General features: G+C 39.2%; 1 protein-coding gene across 3 annotated transcripts in view; it reads left to right on the forward strand.

Annotated features, from left to right (window-relative positions):
- LOC134531005 (uncharacterized) overlaps positions 1-27,067 on the forward strand; it is a 153,726-nt gene extending 126,659 nt beyond the window's left edge. For 2 of the 3 annotated variants that reach the window (XM_063366432.1, XM_063366431.1), the window contains exons 5-6: positions 5,409-5,652; positions 23,315-27,067. In XM_063366432.1, the coding sequence (XP_063222502.1) occupies positions 5,409-5,652; positions 23,315-23,506 (436 nt within the window). In that variant the 3' untranslated portion in view covers positions 23,507-27,067. Of the gene's footprint in view, positions 1-5,408; positions 5,653-14,308; positions 14,443-23,314 lie in introns of those variants that run through there. The other variant, XM_063366433.1, reaches the window with a different exon arrangement.
- The last annotated feature ends 785 nt before the right edge of the window (positions 27,068-27,852 follow it).

The raw sequence follows: 27,852 nt of genomic DNA on the forward strand, positions 1-27,852 counted from the left end.
CTCATTCAAAGGTACTTGTTGCAAGTAGTTCTGCTTTTCAACAACAGATGTCGCCACATGTTACTTGCAGGTAAATAATATTTAGTTCTTTTATGCGGGATGCGGGATGCTCACTAACGATCGCAAAAGAAGGATGGCTTCGCTAGACTCCAAGGAGAAGGAAGTTCGTCCATCCTGTTAGTGCTTCTTAGATTTCTCAGAGATTATTTGACTGAGTAATGATATTTTTTTTTAAATTTCCACCTGATAAAAATATTACAAGTGCTGATTTATTGGCAGAATTTCAATAATTAAATGCGACCTTGAATAAAAAATGACATGACTCATTAAGTAAAAAATTCTTCATGCAGAGATCAATTCCTCATCAGTAACCAGAAGCACCCAGAGAAAACCATCAAAATATTGTCAAGAATAATCAGGAGCACACGGAGAAAACTACCATAATATTGTCAAGAATAAACGGGAGCACACGGAGAAATCCACCATAATATTGACAAGAATAATCAGGAGCACACGGAGAAAACCACAGCAAGTTTTCTTTGATATCATAAAATTTCAGGAAAAAAATAATACTAAAAATAAAAATAAATTAATAAAAAATTAAAAAAAAATGAAATAAAAAAAATACATAAAATTCTGGCTTGTACTAGAACTCTATCTTTGTTCAACAATGAGAAGTTCACAAGCTAGCAGAATATATTTATGTATTTTTTTTATTTTTTTTTTTTTATTTTTTATTAATTTATTTTTATTTTTAGTATTATTTTTTTCCTGAAATTTTATGATATCAAAGAAAACTTGCTGTGGTTTTCTCCGTGTGCTCTTGATTATTCTTGTCAATATTATGGTGGATTTCTCCGTGTGCTCCCGTTTATTCTTGACAATATTATGGTAGTTTTCTCCGTGTGCTCCTGATTATTCTTGACAATATTTTGATGGTTTTCTCTGGGTGCTTCTGGTTACTGATGAGGAATTGATCTCTGCATGAAGAATTTTTTACTTAATGAGTCATGTCATTTTTTATTCAAGGTCGCATTTAATTATTGAAATTCTGCCAATAAATCAGCACTTGTAATATTTTTATCAGGTGGAAATTTAAAAAAAAATATCATTACTCAGTCAAATAATCTCTGAGAAATCTAAGAAGCACTAACAGGATGGACGAACTTCCTTCTCCTTGGAGTCTAGCGAAGCCATCCTTCTTTTGCGATCGTTAGTGAGCATCCCGCATCCCGCATAAAAGAACTAAATATTATTTACCTGCAAGTAACATGTGGCGACATCTGTTGTTGAAAAGCAGAACTACTTGCAACAAGTACCTTTGAATGAGATAAATTAATTCTCGCTGATGAAATAATTAAAAAATTCTATTTAAGTAATATATCTAATTTAAAACTCTTAGTTTGCATCTGGCATTAGTCTCAATAACTAATATGAATCCTGAAACGGGATTTGTTGCTGTATCAAAACGTCATCACTGTAGATACTGTAGCAAGGTGTTTACCTTGAGAAAGAATGCTAAACGACATGAGAGAAGCGAGTGTAATTTGGGTCCTTGTCAAAAACCATTTCATTGCAGTCAGTGTCAGAAATCCTTTGGTAGAAGATATTACTTGGATAGACATTACAAGACCTGTACAATTAAGATGAATAAAGATAACGAAGACTGGGCTACAACATCGCGGAAGAGGAACAAAGGCGAAAAAGCTAATGCTAAAATTACTGATCTAGATCAAGATAATAATTTAAAATTTAAAACAAACGAAGGAAGTTGTAGCCACATTAGAAATGAAAATATATTTACTCCAATATCTAGTCGTCTCCATGAAAATGTGAAAGATGGAGAACCACCTGAAGCTTACAAGGTCGAAGACTTTGATGAATCATCTGAGGCTGGCATGATTGAAGATTGTGGTGACACATCTGAGGCTGACATGATTGAGTACTGTACTGAAACACCTAAAGCAGGCAAGATCGAAGACTGTGATGGCAGTCTGAGACCAAAACGATGGAAACGACGTAATAAAATAAATTATCCTGATCAAGTTTGTGGTGCTGACATGATTGAAGACTGTGGTGACACATCAGAAGCTGGCATGATTGAAGATTGTGGTGACACATCTGAGGCTGACATGATTGAGTACTGTACTGAAGCACCAAAAGCATGCAAGAGCGAAGACTGTGATGGTGGTTTGAGACCAAAACGATGGAAACGGCGTAATAAAATAAATTATCCTGATCAAGCTTGTGATAATCACTGGCAAGATGACGAAAGTGACCTTGTGGTTGGTGTTAAAACGATAAACACCAGAGATAATATTTATTATAAACATGCAAGGATGATGAAGGCAGCAGAAGAGATTGATTATACCTCATGGGAAGATCCTAACATATTGGTTAACAGGCTACGACTACTACATGGATCGCTTTGTGCAGGAAACTATTCGAACATTAAAGAAATATCCTTCATACTCAAAGAACTGAGGGAAGCTGGCTACATACAATAATGGATTAAATTAAATGTATGTGTATAAACTTGAAGATAAATTAATATATTTTCTTTCCAGATGGAAGCTATCATTTATCGAAATCTGATTTCTAAATAAAACTTATAACTTAAAGGTGTAAAAAAACGTTACCACTGCCGGTCAAAATGTATACTGATAAAGACATGTTAGTAATCATGCCAAGTTCGATAAAAGTAATAGGAATCAGTTGGAACCAATTGAAGATGGAGCTCTTGGAGCAATTGGAGCCTTTTGAAGCATTTGGAGTCTTTTGGAGCTGTTGGAGCCATTTAGAGCTGTGTTAAGCATTTGGAGGCTGTTGGAGCCATTTGGAGCATTTGGAGCTGCTGGAAACATTTGGAGCTGTCAAGCATTTGGAGGCTGTTGGAGCTGTTGGAGCCATTTGGAGGCCGTTTGGAGCATTTGGAGCATTTGGAGCCTTTTGAAGCATTTGGAGCTGTCAAGCATTTGGAGCATTTGGAGCTGCTGGGAACATTTGGAGCTGTCAAGCATTTGGAGGCCGTTTGGAGCATTTGGAGCCATTTGGAACTGTGTTAAGCATTTGGAGGCTGTTGGAGCTTTTGGAGCCTTTTTTTGGAGCTGTTGGAGCATTTGGAGCTGCTGGAGACATTTGGAGCTGTCAAGCATTTGGAGGCCGTTTGGAGCATTTGGAGCCATTTGGAGCTGTGTTATGCATTTGGAGCTGTCAAGCATTTGGAGCCATTTGGAGCTGTGTTAAGCATTTGGAGGCTGTTGGAGCATTTGGAGCCTTTTTTTGGAGCTGTTGGAGCATTTGGAGCTGCTGGAGACATTTGGAGCTGTCAAGCATTTGGAGGCCGTTTGGAGCATTTGGAGCCATTTAGAGCTGTGTTAAGCATTTGGAGGCTGTCAAGCATTTGGAGGCCGTTTGGAGCATTTGGAGCCATTTGGAGCTGTGTTAAGCATTTGGAGGCTATTGGAGCATTTGGAGCCTTTTTTTGGAGCTGTTGGAGCATTTGGAGCCTTTTGAAGCATTTGGAGCTGTCAAGCATTTGGAGCTGCTGGAGACATTTGGAGCATTTGGAGCCGTTTGGAGCATTTGGAGCCATTTGGAGCTGTGTTAAGCATTTGGAGGCTGTTGGAGCTTTGGGAGCCATTTGGAGCTAAGAAGTAGTCGTTGCACGTCTATGCAGGGCTAAATGTTTATAAGATTGTTGTTGGCTTTCGCAAGTGATTCTGTAGTAGGATAGAAATTGTGTAATAAATATTATGTTTGTAAAAGACTTTGAGGTGTTTTATTTTTCGAACCTTACACTTTTCTGGTACTTTTTTAAAATTAAAGTTGTTTTGTATCGACCAGGGATCGAACCAAGGACCTTAGTCGATCTAATCAATCAGTATATAGATTACAAATTTATTTAATGAATTTTGAACTTTTTCCCGAATCTCTAGCATTACAATTACGAATTTCCAATATGGTGGTCTTGGTGTCTGATAGGATGATGGTAGTAGAGGATTTAAAGTCTCTTTAAGAATTTTGAACATGGTTTATTGAAATTATTATTTTTTATATAAAATTAAATGTTTTGCATCATTCAGGGATCTAACCAAGGACTGGAGCGGATCGAATCAATATGTAAGTTAATGAGTGATTTATTTAATGAATTTTGGAATTTTTCCCGAATTTCTAGCTAAATAATTACGGATTTTCAAGATGGCGGCCATATTTCAAGATGGCGGGTGTCACAGTAATAATAAATGATTACTGCACTCTAGCGGATACGAACTAAACTAACATGGTGTCAGCGCACTCTCGTCGACGATACAATGATGATGATGGCTTCCAGCATCGAAGACAAGATGGCGGACATGACGTCATACTAGGTGACGATATATATATGCTTTAAGAAAAGTGGTGGGAGTCAGTCTGCCAAAAGTCACCACGGGAGGAGGATCGGTCGCCATTTTTAATTTTTTTGGCCTCACCGGGTTTGAACCGAGGACTCCGAGCTCCGTGTTGTAAATGTTTGTTTTTTAAATATTTTATTAAAAATTTTATTATTTAATTTTTTTTATAATTTTTAAAAAAAATTTCATTAAAATCGGATAATAAATAAAAAAGTTAAAGATGACGGTCGTAACGTAAATTGCAACGGTGACGTCATCATCCAATATGGCCGATAACACAATGACGGAATGTTCGAGAAAACGAAATGACATCATCCAAGATGGTGGATCCAAGATGGCCGTAGGGGTCAAGGTCAAAGGTCAAGGTCACATCCTGATAGAGGCTTAACTGAGGCTTGAGTTAAGGATGCTTAAGCCTCTATCAGGACATTTCTAGCCGTTGGGATTTTTAAGGACTAAATCGGGAAATTTTCCCTCGAAACGGGAATTTTTCCCTCGAAAACGGGAAATTTTTTCTTAAAACGGGAAATTTTGAGTCATTTTGAGTCATTTTTGAGGAATTTTGAGGAATTTTTGCCGCCGTGACGTCACAAATCCAAGATGGCGGACCGACAATCACAATCCACCGCCTGAGGCCTGTCCCAGGTCCGTCATTTACATACTAATGACGGTTGTTTGTGTCAACCACAGGTTCAACATCTGCCGCGAGATCGTGCTGGAGACGATTGTTTGTGTCAACCACAGGTTCAACATCTGCCGCGAGATCGTGCTGGAGACGGATGTTTGTGTCAACCACAGGTTCAACATCTGCCGCGAGAGCGTGCTGGAGACGGTTGTCTGTGTCAACCACAGGTTCAACATCTGTGGCGAGATCGTGCTGGAGACGGTTGTTTGTGTCAACCACAGGTTCAACATCTGCCGCGAGATCGTGCTGGAGACGGATGTTTGTGTCAACCACAGGTTCAACATCTGCCGCGAGATCGTGCTGGAGACGGATGTTTGTGTCAACCACAGGTTCAACATCTGCCGCGAGAGCGTGCTGGAGACGCGGATGCTGTGCCGAATGCTGTCGGAGCGCGTGCTGGGCCCAGCGCTGGCCTCGCCACCTCCTCAGTTCGACGCCATGTCCCACGCATTGCTGCACGCGATGTGGGCAGTGGTTCCCGTCATCGACCACGCCGCCTTCTGCGACTTCACGCGCCTGCTGGCCGGCCTGGACCCGGTGCATACCTGCGGCACCGTCTCTACCCCGCACCAGGTACGGCCCCTTTCTCCCACCTCGGGTTGTCAGGGCCAATTGTGAACACTGAACTCAACTTGCAGTATTATCCAGAGAAAATAAACGTTTATTCACAATCTTTTATTTATCTAACTTCACGTGCTTTTTTCGTTTGTCTGTTTAGTTCAATTCTTGCTAATTAATTTCAAACCACTTCCGCTTGAACTACAGAGCTGAGATTTTACATATTTGTTCAGTTCTGAAGAAAATAAATTTATTTAATACACACAGATTCGGCCATTTTGAAATTTGTCGCCATCTTGATAATCCGTTTTTAATATCCAAAAAATCAGAAAAAATTTATAAAAAAATTACATAATTTAATTCTAATAATTTTTTATAATTCAACTGATTCCATTATTTTGCATTATGTCTGCCAGCTTGAAATTCAATAATTATTCAAATAGATCCTGACAGTCATTCCATTTAGCAGTTCTACGACTTTTGTCTTTAACTTAGCTGACGTAAAAATGTTTCAACTGACAGCATATTTAAACAAGTAGAAGTAATCACTTAGAAAGTCTAAAAAAATATTAAAATTAGTTTAACTGCAACATATAATATATATACTTGTTTGTGTGTGCGCGCGCGTGCTTCTACATGTATTGAAATTTTTTGAGAGTTTATTTTCAATCGCCACACATATAGGTGAAAAAATCTTTGGATAATATATATTCCGTACATACTTTATAATGTATATATGCTCTATCTTAATATTAGTATTGTCTATATTCTAATCAAAACTTAAATACTAAATGAAACTTAAATTTTAAATTGACTCTAAAAGGTATTCAGATTTTTCTTACACAGTACTAGTAGAACATTTATGTAATGTTAAATATGGGTGCCAGCAGATAGTGAAAGTTACTTAGCAAACACGAAACGATTACGCTTAGGAAATAAATTAGTCAGTATCGAGGTTATACTAACGAAACGTGTGTAATTTTACGTCTGACTAATCAACAACTAATGTAACTGGCTGATGTACTGAACATGACCAGTACAAACATTATCATTAACACATTAGTCAAACGTATGTGTGTGGTAGTTACAATGACCCCTTCGAAAATAAAATTCTTTATCAATAACCATACTAGTGTTGCTCCCCGAGAGGGGCAACAAGGGGTTTAAGCCGAGTGAACACAACAAGTGTGTTGAGAGTCACGTTTATTAACAATTAATTGTAACACTTAAATTTCACAAAAAATGATTGATACTACACTCATGTTCTCTTGTTATGCATGTACACTCTTCCTTGTCCTCAGGACTTGTTTCCATGTCATAACTGGTAACAAGGAGGGAAAAAAATACACAATTACCAATCAGCATAACCTTAGATTAAAACATAATCAGCTTTGAAAACCTTTGGAAAACTTGGACATAAATTCTAAGTGCTTTACTGGGAAGCCACTCGCAAATATTATTATAGAACTCGCTCCACACAAACAGCAGGCTATCTTTGTTTTACAAGCATTAATATTTAACATGAATTACTCGTAAAATCCCTAAAAAACAATATTACAATATTTTACTGGCAACTCTGCATGTTCAAACAACTCTATTTTTTCTGTTTGTTATATCAGGAAATATTACTGTCAAATAAAAAAAAAACAATTGATCAAAAATGTACAAGTACAAACTTCAACGACCAATAAACCCCTCTGAATGTATGGGTCTATTCAGGTGGTCACTCACCTCAAAGTGCTCAAGGTGACGTCCAGTCCAGGGCCCGCGGTGGGTCGTATCCCGCCGTCCCCTCGCCGGCCGAGTAGCACTCTCCCGCCCCCACAGCACTCGACCCGGACTCGCTCGCGTTGACGGCCGATAGCAACTCCACAAGGAAGTCCCTGGGACGACTCAGGCACTTGGACGAAAGACTGGCCACGATTATCCTTTCGCGACTCGTCAGCAACTCCACCTGGTACACTCGTTCAAAAGTCGTTTTACTTGGATGTCGGACCATACACCCGAGAACTGTCCAGTGACACAGCGTTGACATAACAAGTCATGCGTTCTGACCAACACACACAACTCGTTGATAATTGTTTACAGTCGCTGTTTCGTGATACTGCCTTAGATCAGCCTCTCTTTATCACCTCGTGTCTGCTGCCTTCTTGATACATGCTCTCTTCTTGCCCCAACTACCTCGTTTTACTCGCTCCCACTTCACTCGCTCGGCGAGTAAAAGTGGTTACACCGCTTGCGAGTCTTTCTGATACTTAGTAGTATTCTAACCACTCAACTGTACCCAAATTTGACGTGCGATTTTCCACAAAATACTCGCTCAGCAAGTTCCAACTCATAGCGCGAGTTGCCTTCCTTCGCTGCTGCACTGTCTTCCTGATGGCTGCCTCTGCTTCCTCGTCGGCGATCGCGCCAAGTGCGAGTTCAAAACATAAGTTGAGTACTTCTTACCCATTCGTGAGGCTAAGTTCAATTTCTTGTTCAGGCGCAGAGTCGGGCAGCTTGACGGCTTGTAGACTGGCGGGGGTTAAGGCGACGGCATGTAGACCTTCTTCGAGAGCTTCCTTCACTATGTCCCTTGTGAGTTTTTCCTAACTTAAGATAAATCTACAGTGTGCGGAAAGGGTTCAGGTTAGGTGAGGACCTAAGCGTGCCTCAGGCTTTAAGCCTATACACTCTACTCATGCTGGGTTTACCATGCGGGAAAAGGTCACACCTTAATGTGCTACTGGGGTTTATTGACCAGTCATGACAGCGATTGTCACCATGTCTGACGCCCCATTGGTCGTCTTAGTTTAAAGCTAGCTAATGTTAACCAGGTAAAACCTGCATAGACACGGAAAAAACTCTGGGCCGGGTCATGCGGGGATAGATTACATGCATTAAAGCAAGCAGGTAACTACTGGACAAGGGGAAGAAGGTCCTGGTAATAAGAGTTGGGGAGGGGGGCACAGAATAATCAACCATGCGAGGGTTAGGAACTTGGGACTTTCAGTCCGCATTAATTTTGTTGCCCAATCCTGGGTTGCGGAACCGGGGGTTGACCAGTCAGCTGCCTGTGAAAATGATTGGTGGTACTGCAAATATGCCAGTCTCTTAGCGCCGGAGCCGCGGCTAGGCCAGCGGGACAGTCTGGGTTCAGGCAATATTCCCAGCGGCAGAAGGCGGCAAGGCAGACCCTGCAAGCGGGTACACCCACTGATCGCCTGCACAGTGCCGCGCGGCCCTGAGGGGCACCGATGGTCGAGAGCACGTCGGCAGACGAACCAGTACCCTGGCTCGAACTGCGGGCGCTCGAGAATCCAGGCAGTTCGGCGATGCTCCATCTTTATCTTCCTTCTTCTAGTCAACAGCAATATCTTTCGTGCCAGGGTGGGGATAAGTCTTCCAGTCCGTTGAGGGTGCGACTTTCAGACCCTCTTGTCCAACAAAATCCCCGAGTCGGTTGTAGGTCGCGCCGCCCAGGGCTATAACAGACATCACAGTGGCCCCAGCCGAAGGAAGTCCACCGCTGTCTTCCTTCAGAGTTACGATGCTGTTCAGTTCCGTTGCGCGCGCAGCATTCCGCAGCTCCGCCAGTTCCAGCCCGCAGTTCGTCTACACTTCGCTACCAGGGCACATCGAGCTCCCCTGTGGTGCCTTCGCCGATGAACCCGCATCCAGCTGCGAGCCGATCTTAATCCGGACTGCCTTTCACCGCCGATAGCCGTGATAACGACCCCACCAGTTGGTCCGCCACGGACTGCTATTGGTTATTCACAGTCACTACAGCGAGATTGCTAATCTCTAGCTGGGATCCCGTATCTTGCCAGCATTTGGTAACCCAGAAGGTCGCAGGGCACATCCTGGCCCACGGCCCGCGGGACAGATGCTTACGCCCCAAGAGACGACAGCCGACCTGACTCTAGTGTGCCGGTGTGGGGGGGGGGGGGGGGCGGCAATTTGTACCTCTTGCTGTAACCGACTTCGCCTTCCAGAACAGGCCAGAAGGCTCGCAGATGGTTTCGCGCCGGAACTACAAAGTCACGTGACAGGTCCCGCTCACGTGGCTGTTCCTGGTCAAGGTGACAAGCTCCGCTGGGCATTGTCAGGACAAGCAACCGGCGGAGCTTCAGTGTCTGTCGGTTTGTCTGCTTTCAGGGGTAAACACAATACAAAAGCTATAGGAAAGGTAGGGCGTGGCGGGTGGCAAATTACACCCGTGACACTTGCATACAAATTAAAAATAGAAATTTACAATCCTCACTAGCCAACAGATATATATACTGCAAGTTAAGAAATAATAAATAATGTTCCTAGGCGTTCGATACAGCAATGACGAGAACCCTTAACTGAAACAGGTATCATCTGAAATAAAATTTAACTAGTAGTTACAATTGACGTAGCAGAAGTAAAATTGAGAATGATAATTGAATGAAAATAAGTTAAATAGAAAAAAATAGTTAAATGAAAGTAAGTTAAATCTACGCCTGATCAAATATCTAGGGACTTTACCTAAAAACTGGATGCTAATAGTCAACACAAACCAGTTTAACACTTTCAAAAATCTACAAACAAACAGTTTTATTATTATGAGTCAGCGATAGGTAATCCTTGAAGTACTTTTCAATACAAAGGTTATCTGTTTGGGCGACGAGGATCCTACTGTAGTTCGCTGCACTCAGCGATGTACTGTAAACCGTAGACGTCGCTGGTTGCATTGTTGGTTCTCATCTGGAACGCACTAATGACTCCTGTATTCCTCGAGTACACGGCCAGCTTCAAACTAGTCGCCAAACTAAATGTCACTGAACTATAGGATCTTGAAACTATTGTTCCCACAGTTCCACTTCAAAGCATAGGTATATTAACTTTCTTCACGATGCACCAATTTCAAGAGGTGAATAGTTTTTATATCGCCAGCCACTGGATAACCATAACTCATCTAAATCAAGACCAAAATCATCAATGGGATTACCAAAAGACCATTGAAACTCTTTTTGTAAATGTATTATAATATTGGTTTGGCTTGACGTAGTTTTTACTCAACCGTATTATTGATCATTCAGCTAACAAATTGAAGTATTAGCGACGATTTAACTTACTAAATCTGGACTGTATATCAAACACATCTAATGTCAATGTAGGTTCGAAGCTTACTAAAACGTTCTTAATAAAACAATATTGCTTGGACCCTCTATCGAAAACATTCTGACCAATCAGATTGTAGCTGAACAGATTCTTTTGAACGAAAAAAAGAATAATACATAATATAAAGCTATATAACTACATAAACAACATTTGTGCTCAGAGATCGTACATTTTAAATGCCACAGTTCAATCCGTAATGAAATATGTTTTAAGAGCGAATAACATTGACTACAGTCACATTTATGTGGGAAATACAATCACAGTATATATAAATAAATATATATGTGTGTGTATATATGTGTGTGTGTGTTTTGTTCAGGAACTCGCTCGAAGATTTTAGGCATAAATTTCTTATGGGAATCGAGCTAGAGCATGTATGAGCCACTCAAAGCCTTGTTTCGTTCCAAAGTAAGAATTTCGCGCGTGAAAAGTAAAATGAGAATTTTTTATGTGCTTTTAATTCTTAATTACTGTGATTATGTATTTTCTGTTAAGTTATTTACTCTATCAACATACGTTTAACTAAACCTTTATTTATTTGTGGAAATCGAGGAAGTGGCAACCTCGAATTGGTTAATTTCAATTATATGAATATTTTTTACTCTTTCATTGAGAAGTAAACTTTAGTGTATATACACATCCTTTATTTTGAAAATGCCTACAGGACGCACCGTTTCTACATAAAACGGCATGCAAAATTTCATGCATTGATGGTACAAACGGGTGTTTGCAATAGGCTACTTCGTCTATGCTGAAGTAAATACATGGTAGACAACAGTACTCTGCTGATTACTCAGGAAAGCTGCAACTAAAAGGCACCAAGACAAGTGGTGTTCGCTTGCTTTACACGTGTTTTCTGCAGCAATATAGCTAGCATCTCGAGGTGCACGTGGGAGGAACTACCCGACATGCAGCAGACTGCGCTGTGGCATGAGAGACATCGTCACCTCGTCACGTGTTCCGACACAGGGACCGAAACTATGCGACTACTCACGTACACGAAATAAACAAGCTACAAGAATTACATAGTTTCTGTGTTGTGTGGTTGTTCCTCGCGACAATCAGTCGATTTGCGTTTTCCTGCTGTAATAGATGCAGTGTTTAACTCTGCGGTCTTGCCTTCGTCCCAACCACTGTATCATGGCACTACTAACTCAAAGCAATCATTTCTTAAAGTTTTGGAACAGTTTTTTTCTACTAGGTTTGCATTAACGTCTGTAAATATAAATTTGGCTAAATGACAAAAATGTATAGGCACTTAGCGGAATTTCCATTACAGTAATACACAAGCTCGAGCTAAGTCACCAAGTTGGCAACGTACATGTAAATGCTGCTCAATTACAAAGTTAAAAAGTTAAAGTTAAATTTTTTTCGCCATTTAGTTTGAGTGCCGAACACCAACACGCCCAGCCAGTTGTTGGCTGTTTTCTGTGGGGAGTGGGTTGACAAAGCCACTTAACAACACTAAACTTAGCTAATACAAGCCAGCCATAAAATGTTTACTGTTTATAATTTCTCATTTTTATATAAGTACTTATACAGAATATCCATAAAGCAATGTCCCAGTTTCAGTGGTATATTATAACAGTTTAATTTTGACTACTTAAAACAATTTATAGGTTAAATTTAAGGTAAATTACTTAGTTTTTTTTTTACAAATTTTCAATATGTGCACTTTTAATTATTCGGCACACATCCAACCTAAAGTCTAGTTCATGCCACACTTTGGTTAACACGCCCGGAGTAATGGAAGCAATAGCCTCTTCAATTATGTGTCTTGAATCTGGCAAATCATTAGGTAGCGGTGGAACGTAGACACGATCTTTTATAAAGCAGCAAAGGAAAAAAATCGCATGGCGTTATGTCAGGTGAACGTGGAGGCCAGCGAAAAAGAGCTCTATCGTCTCTACCACCGGCGGATGTTTTTGCCACATGGGGGATCACAATTAAACTTCAAACAAAACGCGTGTTGAACTGAAATTACAGCTTCACTCTTAGCACATTGCAGAACACAAAACGCAAACGCTCAGGAGTAGCCATTTTGCGTAGGTGACGCTGCAAGCGAGAAAACAACAAAGCAGTACTCGCGCATGCGCTTATCTAAAACTGTTTCAGTTACTCTTTAATTGTGACATTGAACCAAAACTCTTCAACTCTTACAGTTAACACTATTTAAATTTATACCTGGAATATTCTTTTATATATATTTACTTGACATTTATTACATTTAAAACGGGGATTAATTTTCTTCGACTTCGTCCATCTGTATCGGATCATCCTAGCCTCTGTACTGGTCGACGCAGTCGGTGGCCGTACAACAGCGCCGAACGCTTCAAGTCTCCGGCGCCTCACTCGATCTGTGATAAGTAGAGACCTGCAAAATTCGGGATTCATTTCGTGGTATACCACAATTCAAATAATTATACCTTAGCGCTGCTTCTACTACTGGCTCACTGTTAATCTGGATTAATGACAGCCAATTAGAGACCCTCGCTCAAAGAAGTGTCGAATCACAGACACTCAGTCGAGACGACTCACAAGTCAGCAGCCAATGAACAGGTTGCATTTGCCCGAGTGTGTAGAGTGTAGTAGAGTCTATCCTGGAGGTCATTGAACCCGCGAATTTTGCAGGTCTCTAGTGATAAGTTCTGGCACCTGTTTGATTCGGTGCGGACCGGCCCGAGCGCTCTATCCCTCCCCCGCAGCCTCTGGTGCTGAATACTTCTGCAGCTGCGCGGCATTGCCTGGAACAAGCAGTTTTATAACGTTTTGTAAACCGACACCCGGCAGAACGTTTCACTCGACAACTTTTTTTCTGATTAGCTAACATTTTAGAGCACCTTGATATCCACTCGACGACTCGCTTAACCCTTTCCGTTGCAAGTTACGACCAATTCCTTGGTCGCGCAGAGTGATTTTCGAGGCTCTTTTTAAATTCCCGCCTCCCTTTCCGCTCAATGGCGTAGGCACACGATGGCGTAAGTGCACTAACAGGCAACGTAAAGTGGTCTATTTTCAGAGTATATACAACACTTGGTGACAAAACCCTTGCGTCACGAGATATATTACAATTTTTAGCGACAACAAAAGCGTTTCATCACTAATTCTGGCGAGAACGTAGTATGAAAGATTTTAAAAAACTTTTTCCACCTCAAAATAAACTGTTAAGAAAACTTTTTTTTTTTTTGGGCAGTTCATATCTACTTCACTTTTTCACGCAATCGCCATTCAGTTCTAAGCACTTTATGTAACGCTGCACCAGTTTTTTTAACCCCTTTGCACAGAAGTTCGCCGCCCGTGAATTAAAACAGTTGACAATAGTAATTTTTACTGAAATTATTGACCCACGTTTCATTTAATCAACCCAAATGACGCCCGGGTCGTCCCAAAAAAAATAAAAAAGTATCATTTGTTGACTCTTAGTACCGAAACTGCTTAAACGTTTTCCGGAGATGTATACTAAGCGCCTGCATTTAGGCTACACTCATTGCGTAATCGAAGTCCATGATGCCTATGGCCAAGGCGTTCGCTCCATTTCCAGGTGGCGAACTTCTGTGCAGAGGAGTTAAAGAAACTGGTGCAGCGTTACGAAAGGTGTTTGGAACTGAATGGCGATTATGATAAAATGTGAAGTAAATGTGTAGTAAACTAAAACTGTCAATAAAAACTTTTTTCACGAGTTTATTTTTTTAATAGCCAAACGGAGCTTACTTACGAATATCCATATATTACTCGTAAACCAAGTATGTATGTTGATATGTAGAAAATATGAGTAATACACATAGCTGTTTTTTTATTATGTTAGGCTAAATATACATGATAATTATTGGAGTATATTAACTACTTGTTTATAGGCATAGGTTTGACTTTGAATTTGCACCTACTTAGCGATTTTGATTTGTTGTTTTCTTACCTAACTGTACTCTTTTCAGTTCCTTAGTTTTAACGCCCTATTTTGTATGCTTGGCCTATGAGGCTCAAAAATTACTTCAAAAAACAGATTGGTTTTTACTTTTTATAAAGTTCATTTTGTTGTGTCTGCTTGATTTTTAATTATTTATTTAATTTTTATTTCAAGTCTTTTTAACTTAAGTATTATAAATTAATATCATTTCTCTAGACACGGAATTATCGAAGTACTATCCCCAACTTAGTGCAAATAGTTAGCTACCTAAGCCTTAAAATATATCCTTCGTAATTTTAAGTAAAAAATTGAATATTTTGTGGACATATTATTCCAACATGATTATTTGCTGGTGTTACATTTTATAATTATTTATTTGCGATAGTTGGGTTTTGTTGGGTTGGTGTTAGTACTTTACCGATTAAGAAATATTTATAATTCTTTAATCAATTCTTCTAAGTATTTCACTAAATATTGTATTTAGGTAGAGGCAAGCCTATAGCAATTATTATTATATTTTATTTTATTTTTAATATATTACCTCTTATATTTATAGTTTCAAATAAGTAAATACGTAGATTAAATTTATGATTGCTGTAAATTATTAATAAAATGTATGAATTAAATTGTTTGTAAAAGGTAAAATTTTTAATGTTTTCTATTTACATCGAATTCAAGGATAGTTAGTTGCACTAGACAGCACAAATTGTGACAAAAACATAGAAGATATACCCGAAAACCAAATTTAAAAAAAAACAATCCCACCCAACTAAGGAAAACATCCCAGAAGAAACACTGACAAACTCACATAGAGAAACCACCAAGGACACTATAATGCATGTTCAGCGAAGATTAACCTCTCACACCAATATACACGTAGGCTATAGGATGACTGGAATTTCTTGATGGTAGAGATGTGGGCCTTCTTGATCACACGCCCAGAGGAAGGATCAACAAGATTTACCGTAACTGGAGTGAGAAATGACCGACACGATAAGGCCCATCAAATGCCGGACTTAACTTACTGGACACAAAATCAATCTTCTTACTTTGGGTGACTTTGCGACATACTACTAGATGTCCTTTTTCAAAGTCGCACTCTGATTTCTCTCTTGGCTAAGATGACTCATGCCTTTTCAAGGGCTTCCTGGGTTTCCTCCCAAATTTCTTCGAGCTTTCTTCCCGACTCATCAAGACATTCCCGTCTCATCAAGACATCCTGGAGGAATCTTCCACAACCATAATAGGGAGTTAGGTGTTTCTCTGCCAAACATAACTTCACTGAGAGTCTTCCCTGTAGCACTGTATGGAACAGAATCCAGGGCTACATTCAGGATTGGCAGCTGTGTCCTACTTTCTCTGATTGTTATGGTTGAATATGATCAGAGCTACTTTCACAGACTTGTTGATGTACTCGTCAAGATTCGGACAAGGGTAGTACGGACTTGTATGCACTTGTCTTATCCCCCAACTGAAGCAAAGGTTCTTCATGTTCACTGAAGTGAAATATGTGGTATTGACGATATTAAGAGTTCGGGACTCCCAAAGACTTTCCAGAGTTAATTATCCAACTTGGAACAAATAGAAGTAGCTTTCATGTCCCGAAGAGGGAAAGGTAAAAAAAAAATGTGAAAACCCACCAACAATCATAAAATAGTTACGTACTCCGCTCGACCGAAGTAGGGGCTCAAGCATATCAACATATACTCTTTCCCAGACTTTGAGTGGGGTTTGAACAGAGTACATTCTCTTGTTGTTCAAGGGTTATTTAGCCATTTGACACTCCACACATTTCTTAATGTAAGCCTTGATGTCCTTTCGCATCTCCTCCCAGAAAAACTCCTTTCTGATCTTCATCTCTGTTTTGGCCTTTCCCATGTGTGACCTCACGGGAGAATCATGGACGTATTTCAGGATCATATTCCGCACCACCCTGGGCACCCACGCCGCTTTGTCTCCTTTCTTTCCCACCTTGTAGATGATCCCCTTACTGATCACGAAATCCTTACAGCTCCCCACAATCACCTTTTGCTGGATCGCCTCACTTTCATCATCTTCATTTTGCCATCCAGCAATATTAGTGAACGATTCAGGGGTCAACATCATGGCTGCACAGTCTCTTTGGGTTCCTCAACATTCTCCTTCTCCTCCACCTCGAATTCAGAAGGGTCATACATACGGGACAGGGCATCAGCCACACAATTTTCTTTCTCTTTCACATCCTGAATACAAAATCGGAAACGCATCAGACTCATTATCCAACGTCCGAGTCTCCCCAGCTGTTGCAGATGGGAAAACAGCCACATCAAGGCCTCATTTTTGGTCATCAGGTTTAACTCTATATGTTCCAAGTAGCACACGAACCTCCTAATCCTCACGATGCAGGCTAACACATCCTTTTCGGGGATACTGTAACCTTGTTTGCAGTCACTCAGGGTGCAACTGGCATACGCAACAGGTCTGCGATGTCCCTCCTCCCCTTGCAGCAGCACTAACCCAACTGCTAAAATGCTTGTCAAACCTCGGCTGATGTAGGACAGGAGGATACTAAATTGCATATTTCAGGTCTTTGAATGCTTGTTCCTGCTCATCTCCCCACTTGAAAACTATGTTCATCTTTTTTAAAGTGGTTTAAGGGTTTAAGGGGGTCCATAACTCCGCATAGTTTGGGATGAATTTCGAAAAGTATCCTAGCATATCCAAAAACCACATCACCCCTTTAACTTTTCTTGGATGTGGGAAGTTCATTATGGGAGATATCTTCTCAGGGTCCATCACTAGTTGACCATTGGATACCAGAAACCCCAAAAACCTGATTTATTGACTTGTCCAATTGACTTTATCTGGATTCATGGTAAAGTCTGCAGATATCAAACTGTCCAAAACTTTTCGGATTTGTAGAATATGCTCCTCGAAAGTGTTCGAAAATATGAGAAAATCATCAAGAAAGGAAATGATCAAGTTAAATTGAACATCTTCAAGAAGAGACTGTAAAATCCTTGATATGCATAGTCCCTCAAAGTTTACTCTAAATGGAACTCTTTCCCACTGGAAGTGTCTCCACGAGGTTACAAAGCCTGTGCATCGCTTGCTATCTCTTCCAGTACACAATGATGAAATGCATAATTAAGATAGAGGATTGTAAATTATTTTCCCCATCTCAAATATTGGAATAGTACTTCTATGTTTGGTAGCAGTAAGGAGTCGGCTTTGACCTTATGGTTCAAGAGACGATAGTTCAAAACAAGGTGGTATTTTCCCAGCTTCTTTTTCTTGACCAATAATGTGGGAGACACATAAGGGTAAAGAGTACACTTGATGATCCCTTCTTTTTCCAATTCTCTGAGGATTTTCCTGAAGGCCTGCAGCTTAGGAGGAGAGCACTGGTAGGGGCAGTACTTGATGGGTTTATATCACTTACCACAATCTTTTACTGGAATAACTCACATTTTCCCAGGTGCTAGGTTAATACATCCCCAAATTCCTCAGTTATAGCACGCAGTTGTTTTTCCTCGTCGGAATTAAGATGATTCTACTTAGCTTTCATTTCAGAATACAGATAAATTTCCTTATCTCTTTTCTTTATCACAGGGACCACATAGTTCTCTTGAAAACCAAAGGTTAATTTGCACTTGGCCCAGTCCAAAACCACCCTTGTTTCCTCCAGAAATTCTAACCCAAAAACAATCTCGCTGATTAAGCCTGGTAGGACCTAGAATTTATGTGTCCAAGAAAATGTGGCTATCTTGAAATGTAGAAAAATTGACAATCTTACCTATATCCTGCTCCCATTAGCCATTTCCAACCTAAACCTTCGTCAAACTTCATGCAGCTTCTTAGCTCAGGTCTTTCTTGTACTAAGTCGCCAGCAAATTTTTTACTCAAAAAATAGTTACTCACACCTGTGTCGATCATCCCTTGGAGGCTCTTCTAACCTACTAATACATCCAAACAATAATTTTTGTGAATTTTCACTGCTCCCTTGTACTAATTACAGCCACCTGACCACCACAGTGCCTTTATCTACCTTATCCCTGCCTCTTTTGCCATTGATTTTCTCAGAAACAAAGATCTTAGCAATGTGACCCTTTTTCTTACAATTATTGAAGCAGGTCCTATTATCGGACACCCGACTCCTTCAAACTGAAGAAATGTGCCCCATATTGTTACATTAAAAACCGGTGGGTAGTTGTCGTGAAGATCCCCAAGTATGCAGTCGCTCCCCTTTCACTTTCCCAAAGGGTGCCTGATCACTCATTTCCTTAACCCCATGGCCTTATCATATTTGCAGCATCTGTAAACCAAGTTATCAACTTGGATAGCCCATGTGTTGAGTTCCTTTAGACTATTTGGTCTCGACAAGAATGAGCATCGCTTCCTCATAGTAGGACACATTTTCCGAGATTTGGCTAATCAAACCTTCCCCTGAAAACTCCTTTCCCAATGCCACCGCAGCCCTTCTAACATTTTGGATACATTCGACCATGTGTTCTCCCTCATGTTGAAAATATTTTAGGCAAGCAGTCTCTAAATCTTTCTTTTCATGTAGAGGACACAGGAGCACCCACATCCTGGATTTAATAGCTTCCCCATTTTCAACTTGGGCTAGTTCCTCAAATAATGCCTCCAACACTATACCAGAATACCTGGGGATTAAACCTTGCACTAACTCAACATCCGATATCAATAGGAAACATCCCTTGATTTTTTCCGCCACTATAATGAACTTCAATAACTTGGTGGGCTCGTACGATTTCAACTGAGGTACATTCTGAAAGGACGCCAATGCCAATGGTATTTTTAACTCGTCCCTTTACCCACGTTGCAAATTTTCAGCTCCATCGATCCCCTAAATATTCCCCTTTATGTAGGCAACAAAATGATTCCTTAGACAATCAATATCATCACTATCTTCTATATGAATGCCTGCTACTGCTAAATTTATTTTTAGTTCCATTTTGAACAACTTCTGAATCCATGCTGTCAGCATCGTATTCACAACTATCACAGGTAACCAAACTAACACCAACTTACTACTTACAAGAATTAAACTAATAGCAGAGTGGCACAGCCTGTATACTACCTTGTTTGGACCTTCTCATAAATTGAAGGTAAGGAAAGGGTGGGCAAAGTAGTAATACCAAAAAAAAAGTAGTGTAAAGACCAATTAGCTTTATTGGTGTTTTTCTCAAAAAGTTACTGTATCTCAACTCAATAAAAAGAAAACATTTCATGGATTCATTTACTTTCGAGGAAAAGCTGACCTCACAAAAAAGCAAATATGCTATTAAATAACTCAGATAGTTTATCATTGACTGGAAGCTGTAGAAACTTGGTGACCCCGATGTGACCAGCGATTGTTACGCTGGGTCTTCTAGGAAAACTGATGAAAATGTTCATGGGAAGGAGAGTAGCCTATGTGTGATGCTGAGTGTTAAGAAGTTCTGGTCATATTGCTAAGAAATTCCCATTCTCCTGTCTTTCAAACAAAATAATTACGTTATCACAATAAATATTAATGTACTCAAGAAATTAGAAATTCTCACTACAGTATCTTTCCAACGAACTTTTACTTTATCACAATAAACATTAAAAAGCTCAAAATATAAGACATCACTATAATGTATTTTTTTAAATATTTAAAATGCTTAAGTCTTACTTATGAGCAACTACTACTCCATAATTTCCTCTTAGAAAATTTATTCTTTACTATGACTTCACTTCCAACTGTTGTTTACAACCTTCTCATTGCCTGGTTTTTTATAACCAACCATCAGAATACAAAATATTGTATTTAACTGCCATTTTTATTATTCAACATAATTTTGAATCAAACATTTTCATGACAGAACAGATTTAAATATTAGTACCAGCCGTCGTTTATCTTTGTTTGACACTATACCCATAGAAGATATTATTTTTTACAAAAAAATGCAATCATTTCTTTGGATTGTTAAGGGGCCCGCCTCGTCAGAGGTGTATGTGTGTTAGTGAGGCGGGATGATAAGCGCGAAGCTCGCTGGTATTTCTAGCGCGGAGTCGCCTCTAAGTGCAAGGCTCTAAAATGGCGCGCAGTGTTCTCGTCGTCACAGGATAACTATGAAATTTGAGCGGTGACCGTAACATTATATGGACAAGAAATTAAGATAAATGTGTAATCCCTTAAGTGCTTTCAAGAATCTATACTCGTTGTTTTACGCCTAAAAATTACTCTGAAAACATGCTTTTTAGCCATTTTCACTCTTGTAAAAATACAGTTTAAAAATTTAATCTGAAATCAAAAGTACTTTTAGACCCTCAGCGAACTCTTAAATGCTTTTCGTGAGCAGACTCCACTCGGATATGTTGAGTAGTTTTAAAATCGCGTTGTTTTTCCTGAAGCTCTGCTCACCGTGTGTGTGTACAGGATAGGCGGAGCCCTTAAACTCGACGTACTAACCACTAAAACAGTTTTGCGAAACCTACATAAACATTTGGGGAGGGAAACCGACGCCTTTAAATCACTATAAGAATCTCGCATGAAATAAAATCATGCCCGCATAATTATTCATCAGCTGTATCTAATGAACATGAAATGGTGGACACTGCAGCTTTTCATTTCGTTCCAGCACCAACACCACAATGCAACATTCCCTTTCGACGAAAACTCCAAGATGTCGGTGTAAAATCACAGTGAAAAATAATCGGTGGACGATATTAATACATCCCATTTTGAATTAATTCTGAATGCAGTAGCTATCACCATCGTTAAAACACGAACATTATTGCCACGCCCAACATGCATGTTCTACCAAACAACACTCCTTTGTACAGCTAAACAAGCGTCCACAGCATGTCACGCACAACTTCCATTAAAATTGCAATATGACAATAGTGTTTTGTGTGGTCACATCCGCACTCGGCGAATTGTAGCCATCCAATCTCTGCGCCGAAGCAAAGCGCTTCCTCTGATGCTTACTCGAAGACAAACCACTTCACACTCCCCGCACCGGGCAGTGTCAAAGCACTCTAAGCGCGCGCCAAAACATGGAGAGCGCTCTAGCGACCGACCGAAACACTACCAGAAAAACTTGTATACAATCATGTGGCTCCCCGCGCGGCAGTCAGCTCAGCTACCAGGTCTGCGCATGATCAGGCTCGTTCCGAAAACCAATCCACACACTGACCGCGTCAGGCGGAGCACCTCGGGACACGAAACAAATGTGGCAATTACCACATGATCTTCACAATAAAGATATTCGTTTTTCAACCACCATGATAACAATCCAAAAATTGTAAAAAATAGTGGATGATATTCAAGCTGATAAACATATTATAATCGAACATATTTTTATGAATTATCCCGATTAAACCAGCCTTCAAAAAAAAAATAAAAGGTTTAAAATCTGTCGATCAGTTTGGGAGCTATACGATGCCATAAAGACACACACAGACACACCGGCTTCAAACTTATAACAACTCTCTTTTTGCATCGGGAGTTAGAAATTATTCCTGTTGATATGGCACAGATAGTTAAGTTTATGAGTGTGCTGTACCAAAGAACCTCGCAGAGGGTAAAAAAATTAAAATTTTATGGGGGTTTTTGGGAGGGGATAGGCATACCACCTGATATCACCCCCCCCCCCCCCCCCAATTCCCCCTCACCACCCTTCACCAACGCCCCCAGCCCCCAATTCACCCTCCCTTACTCCCCCTTCACCATCGCCCCCTCAATCTCAACGCAACTATTGCGGTTCAGAAATAACTGAGTAATTGTCTGTTAGAACAGTCGTCCAATCGCTCGTGCAATTATAAAAGTTTCACCTAAGGAAAGGTGCGGCAATTTTTTTTTACAGGGAATTATCTTATTTACATGTGACTTGAACTGGAACATTGGTTATCTAGTTTTGACAGGTTCTGTAGTTTGATGTACTTCTGGAATTCTTCAGGTTCATTGTGAGCCTAGTGTTGCACACTTACAAAAGTCGTACAGGACATGTAGACAAAGCATGGACCAGTACTGGATGAACGCCTGCAAAGATGAGTATTCAAAACAACCATGACAGCAGTGACTATATTTAAATTGTTGTTTTTTTCTGATGAAATAATTTGATTTACAAATGAATAAATAATTACATTTGAAATCATACCAAACACCAAGCCTCATCCCCTAAGTTAGTCACTATTTTTATTTTAGGGGATTACTTCAAAAATTTTGTTACATAAACACAACAATTTTGTTGTTTAATCAAAAACTTTTGCTTTTTTGTTAGATTTGAGGCAAGTTTTAATAGTCAACATTTCGTATTTGACTAGATGTGTCATGGTCATTCACTAGAAGTTCAGTCAGTATTTTCACAGCTGGGAAATTCCTACAGATATTTACCTTTCTAAATTATCATTTTCAAAATTGTGCCTTACCAGTGTGTGCTGTTGCAATTGTTGTTGCAGATGTACAGCAGGGCGCTGCTGTCCTTCCAGCTGTTCCTTTACAGTGTGTGCTGTTGCAATTGTTGTTGCAGGTGTACAGCAGGGCGCTGCTGTCCTTCCAGCTGTTCCTTTACAGTGTGTGCTGTTGCAATTGTTGTTGCAGATGTACAGCAGGGCGCTGCTGACTTTCCAGCTGTTCCTTTACAGTGTGTGCTGTTGCAATTGTTGTTGCAGATGTACAGCAGGGCGCTGCTGTCCTTCCAGCTGTTCGTGCAGGAGGTGCTGCTGCGCGTGCCCATCGTGTCTGTGCTCATCAGGCTGCTTCTGAACCTGCAGATGTGGTTCTCCATCTTCATGGCGCAGCGCCTGCCGCTTCTCGCCTACCTCGCCTTCGGCCGAGCGCGCATCGCTGCCTCCGGCTCCTGAGACATCCCGCGCCGATCTAACATTACCTGCATCCGAACACTAGTCTAGTGGATCCCTTGGCCAAAGCATCTACCAGAAGCGCATCGCAGTGGACGTGGCCAACTTTCCGTGGCTTCCGAACTCTCATAAGGGCTGCATCGAGATCCCTACATGCGTCCGCTAAAATCGAGGTCTCTAAGGATGCGACACTCGCATCCATTAATGCATCCACATATCGTGCCCTTCGGGATCGTGTTTTATATAAGTGAAACTTCTTTGGGCGTGATGAGAGTAAAATTTCAAGGATGATTTTTAATGCAACGTTAACGTGAAACTTTGTTGTGAAATATTAAAGAAACAACTATGCTATCTACATTGCTGGGTTCTTTTTCTTTCCCGTCTTTCTGCGATGATTATCCCCCACCCCCCAAAAAAATAGAACCGAGAGAGATAGATGAACGAAAGAATTAGTAAGAGTGTGCTCATGCGCTTGTTTCAAAAAATAGATATAGGTATCCTATACAGTCAGCTTTGAGTGCCTTGAATTTTATATTTGCTACCAGCGCGCTCGCGTTCCTCCTTGTTCAACCAGCAGCGTAGAGAGCGCTGTTAAGCTAGTCCCTCCATTTCCCGCATAGATAGCGCTACCTGTAATACATTTCATATTTCATTCTGATATTTGGTGTGTTCCAAATGGCAGAATTGTTTGAAGAAACATTAACGCGCAAAGTTTTTCTTTATGGTGTATTTCAAAATGAGTAATATTTATTGTTAATTAATCATTTTTGATTGATCAGTAATAATTTCAACCTGAGTAGTTATTTTGAAGCGAGTAATAATTGTGTTGATTGGTGTTTATTAATTTATTTTAATTTTAATAAACTTTCTAATAAATACAAAAAAATAGGCTTCTTAAATACGTGCAAAAGAAATGAAAGACATAAACCCCTTCACTGTGTTATTTTTTATAAAATTGTATTTTCTCTCTCTCTATCTCTCTCAATCTCTCTGCTGTTTTATCCCTCACGATATACTTACGAGTCGAGGTTTGAATTGCCAAAGAAGTTTCACTTCTATCACGTGTATCTTGTTACACGCGCTGTTCATTGTTTTGTTTGTATATAATATTACTTTATATTTTTGGCATAAGATTTGTTTAAAAGGTTATAAACATAAGTGATAACGCAAATGGAGACAAGTAAAAGAGCTGATGAAAATTACTGTAAGGTGGACTTGAACGTATAGGGGTATTACTGATCTTTATAAGAATTTTCAGTATTTCGAGATTCATAACAAAAAATTTAATATGATAGCAGACATTTATAACAATCATGCTTCATTATTTTTTTAATTGGTCGTTTTTAATTACGTTTTGCTGAATATTTGTAGATATCACTACTCAAAATGGTTACGTGCACATTAGTACGACCAACTGTCAACAGGTGGTGCTAGCATTAAAAGTATTCAGATACTACCCATCCATCAGAAATGTGTCCTTAACATTGTGGCTGAATTTGCTAAGGGTTGTAGGCATGTGTGTGCTATGGACCATTCCCATGTATTCGTACACAGCCATTATAATATTTAAGCCAAATTACAAAAAAGTAACATTGTAAAACTTCAGTTAATTTCATAATTGAAATATTGTAACATTTCAACAATGTTACAAAAGTGACACTTTGTAACATTTAAAAAAACTTTACAGAAATGTATCTGAAAATTTTTGTGTTGTGCTATATTTCACAAACTTTTTGGTGATGTTGAAGGAATGGTGCATTGTTCTTCTAAACATATAAAGTTACTTTGCATTTTCTAAATGTACCTGAAACACATATGTAGTGTACAAACTATTGGGCTAAAATTGGGATACAAACTACTATAGGACTCTCTACTTAGACTTGTCACGAGTATATTTATGAACACTCTTCGAAGGACTTTCGTATCAGAATGTTTATTTTACACCAGAAGCTCCTCTAACTGAGATTAACTTTGGAAGAAAAAGAAACCTCTATTGACTGATAGAATGGTGCAAACGTATTACTTTGATTTCGTAAATTGTACATTACAATTATTTTAAACTTATTTCATCTATGGCTATGTGTGTTATGATTCTAATACCTGGAGTATAGAAGAGGAATAATGCACTTTCGGCATTCGCAAAGCTAATTATTTCGTTAATATTAGTCAAGGAAATTTTTCATGGTTCAAGATGTCAGATTACACTAGAGAACTAAGCCGTGTCTATGTTTTATTCAGAAAAGTTCTGTGATTTAAAACTAGGTTTGCTACTATATTTATTTATTTATCGACTTATTCACACAGATTTCAAAAACTTGCCACGTCTTGGATATAGGTGAAACAGACTTTCAAACCAAAGATCCAAATCCTTTCCACGTGGAAAAGAAAAAGCTTGACCACAGCTTGCAAGCGAAAGACCCCATCAACTGGAAACCTGCGCTATCCCGGGATTTAGATCAACAAACGAGTCGCGACATTTCTACTAGGAATTGGTTTTTATAATTAACTAATAGAAGTACCCGACGTTGCCCGGGCTAAACACATTATAATATAAGGAACATCACTACCGAGTTTCAAGTCTGTAGGACATATAATTGATAAACGGGAAATTTTGATTTTTAAGTCCCATTGATTGTACAATCTCGGTGCATCAAGGCTAAACCGGCAAGCCTATCTTCGGCTTAATTTTGCGGGAAGGCAGGTAACACTTAAGCAAGACGTGACGGACGCATCAAACGATAGCGTGTAACAAATTCAAGGCAACGCCATCTATTGACGAAGTTTTAACTAAACTGTTATTAGCGCCTTTAGTTCGCCTCCAGCCGCGAGGTTCATTAAGAGGATGGGTTTTGCCAAGGAGAAGGATAGGAAGTTGCCAGACCTTACTATATGACCATGTGGCGGACATAGAGAAAAGACACAAACTCCCTGTATGTGTGTCTATGACCTACCTTCTATGATTTTATATTATAAAAACTGAATATGCCCCTTTTTTACTCTTAGGGGAGTGAGTTATATGTAGTCTTGTCACTCTCCGGCCCATAAACTATCTATATACAAAAATCTATGTTGATCCGTTGCTCCATTGCTGCGTGAAAGGACAAACAGACAAACACACTTTCGCATTTATAATATTAGTAGGGATACTTGGAAGTATAGAGTTCCTAATTCCAGAATGCTTTATTATAAAAAAATGGGATTACTAAAAATTAAAATATAGGTTATTTTATGATTAATGTTAATAATTGTTGTACTTTTTGAATGTTTATATAATAACTGAAATTTCTAATGTATAATGATGTATGTACAAATTATATCTTCCTTTGATTTGTCCTATGAACAAATCTATATTCACTCAAGGTTGTGAAAAAGTAACATGTAATGTTATTTATAGTATAACGCTTCGTTTTATGTTATTAACACGTACTATGTTGTATGTATGCAGTTTACAAATGTCCAAAATAGCAGTCCTATTAAAATATTTGGTTGCAATGTTTGGAAACATGGTCACGAAAAAAAAAATACAATTTATTTTATGTTAATAAAATCAGGCAGTCACGTGTGTTTCTGTCATTATTATTTTATGATTTAACCTTATTATAATTGTTTCCCTTGAACGAACAATAATTATCCTTACAATATTTTTATACTACTTATTTTTAGTGCAATTTGTCTTTCTATAAAAATTTTATCATATAACTATATTTAACTCAGTCTTTATAAAAAAAGTTATGTCTTGACAAACATGCATCGATATAACTCAATATTTGAAGATGAACTTAGCTGGATTTTATTGTAATACTTATAATATAGAAGAAACAGTATTATTATACACGAAATGGTTATTAATTATTTTTATTTTTCATAACAATTATTAATTTATTAAAAATTGAAATTTAATTCTTATTAAGATTGTATTCTTGTAACGTACGCGGGTCGAAACATTGAACTTAAATTTTAGTACCGGGAATATTTTAACCCATCAGAAAGTCCATTATCAAGTAGTTAAAAACATTAGAGTATATTTAAGTTCTGTTGGCTTGTTTTGTATATTACTTTTCAGTAGAATAATTATGGGTCTAAAAGCACAGGGTCCAGGGTGTGGTGTGAGGTGCTTTGGTCCAACATCTGTGATTGTGACGTCCCGACTGCCATCTTGGATAACATTGACGTTGACGTTGATTGTAGACCTAAAATGGCCACAGATGTCATCTTGGATATCTTTGACCACGGCCGCCATCTTGGTTTCTGCCATCTTGGATATTTCATAACAGCCAACATTTTTTTTAAATCTTTCCGCCATCTAAGTTCAGCCTCCTTGAATTATGGAAAATATACCATTTTTTATT

Source organism: Bacillus rossius, chromosome 3 (genome assembly GCF_032445375.1).
Source record: "Bacillus rossius redtenbacheri isolate Brsri chromosome 3, Brsri_v3, whole genome shotgun sequence".
In the NCBI taxonomy this organism is placed as follows: domain Eukaryota; kingdom Metazoa; phylum Arthropoda; class Insecta; order Phasmatodea; family Bacillidae; genus Bacillus; species Bacillus rossius.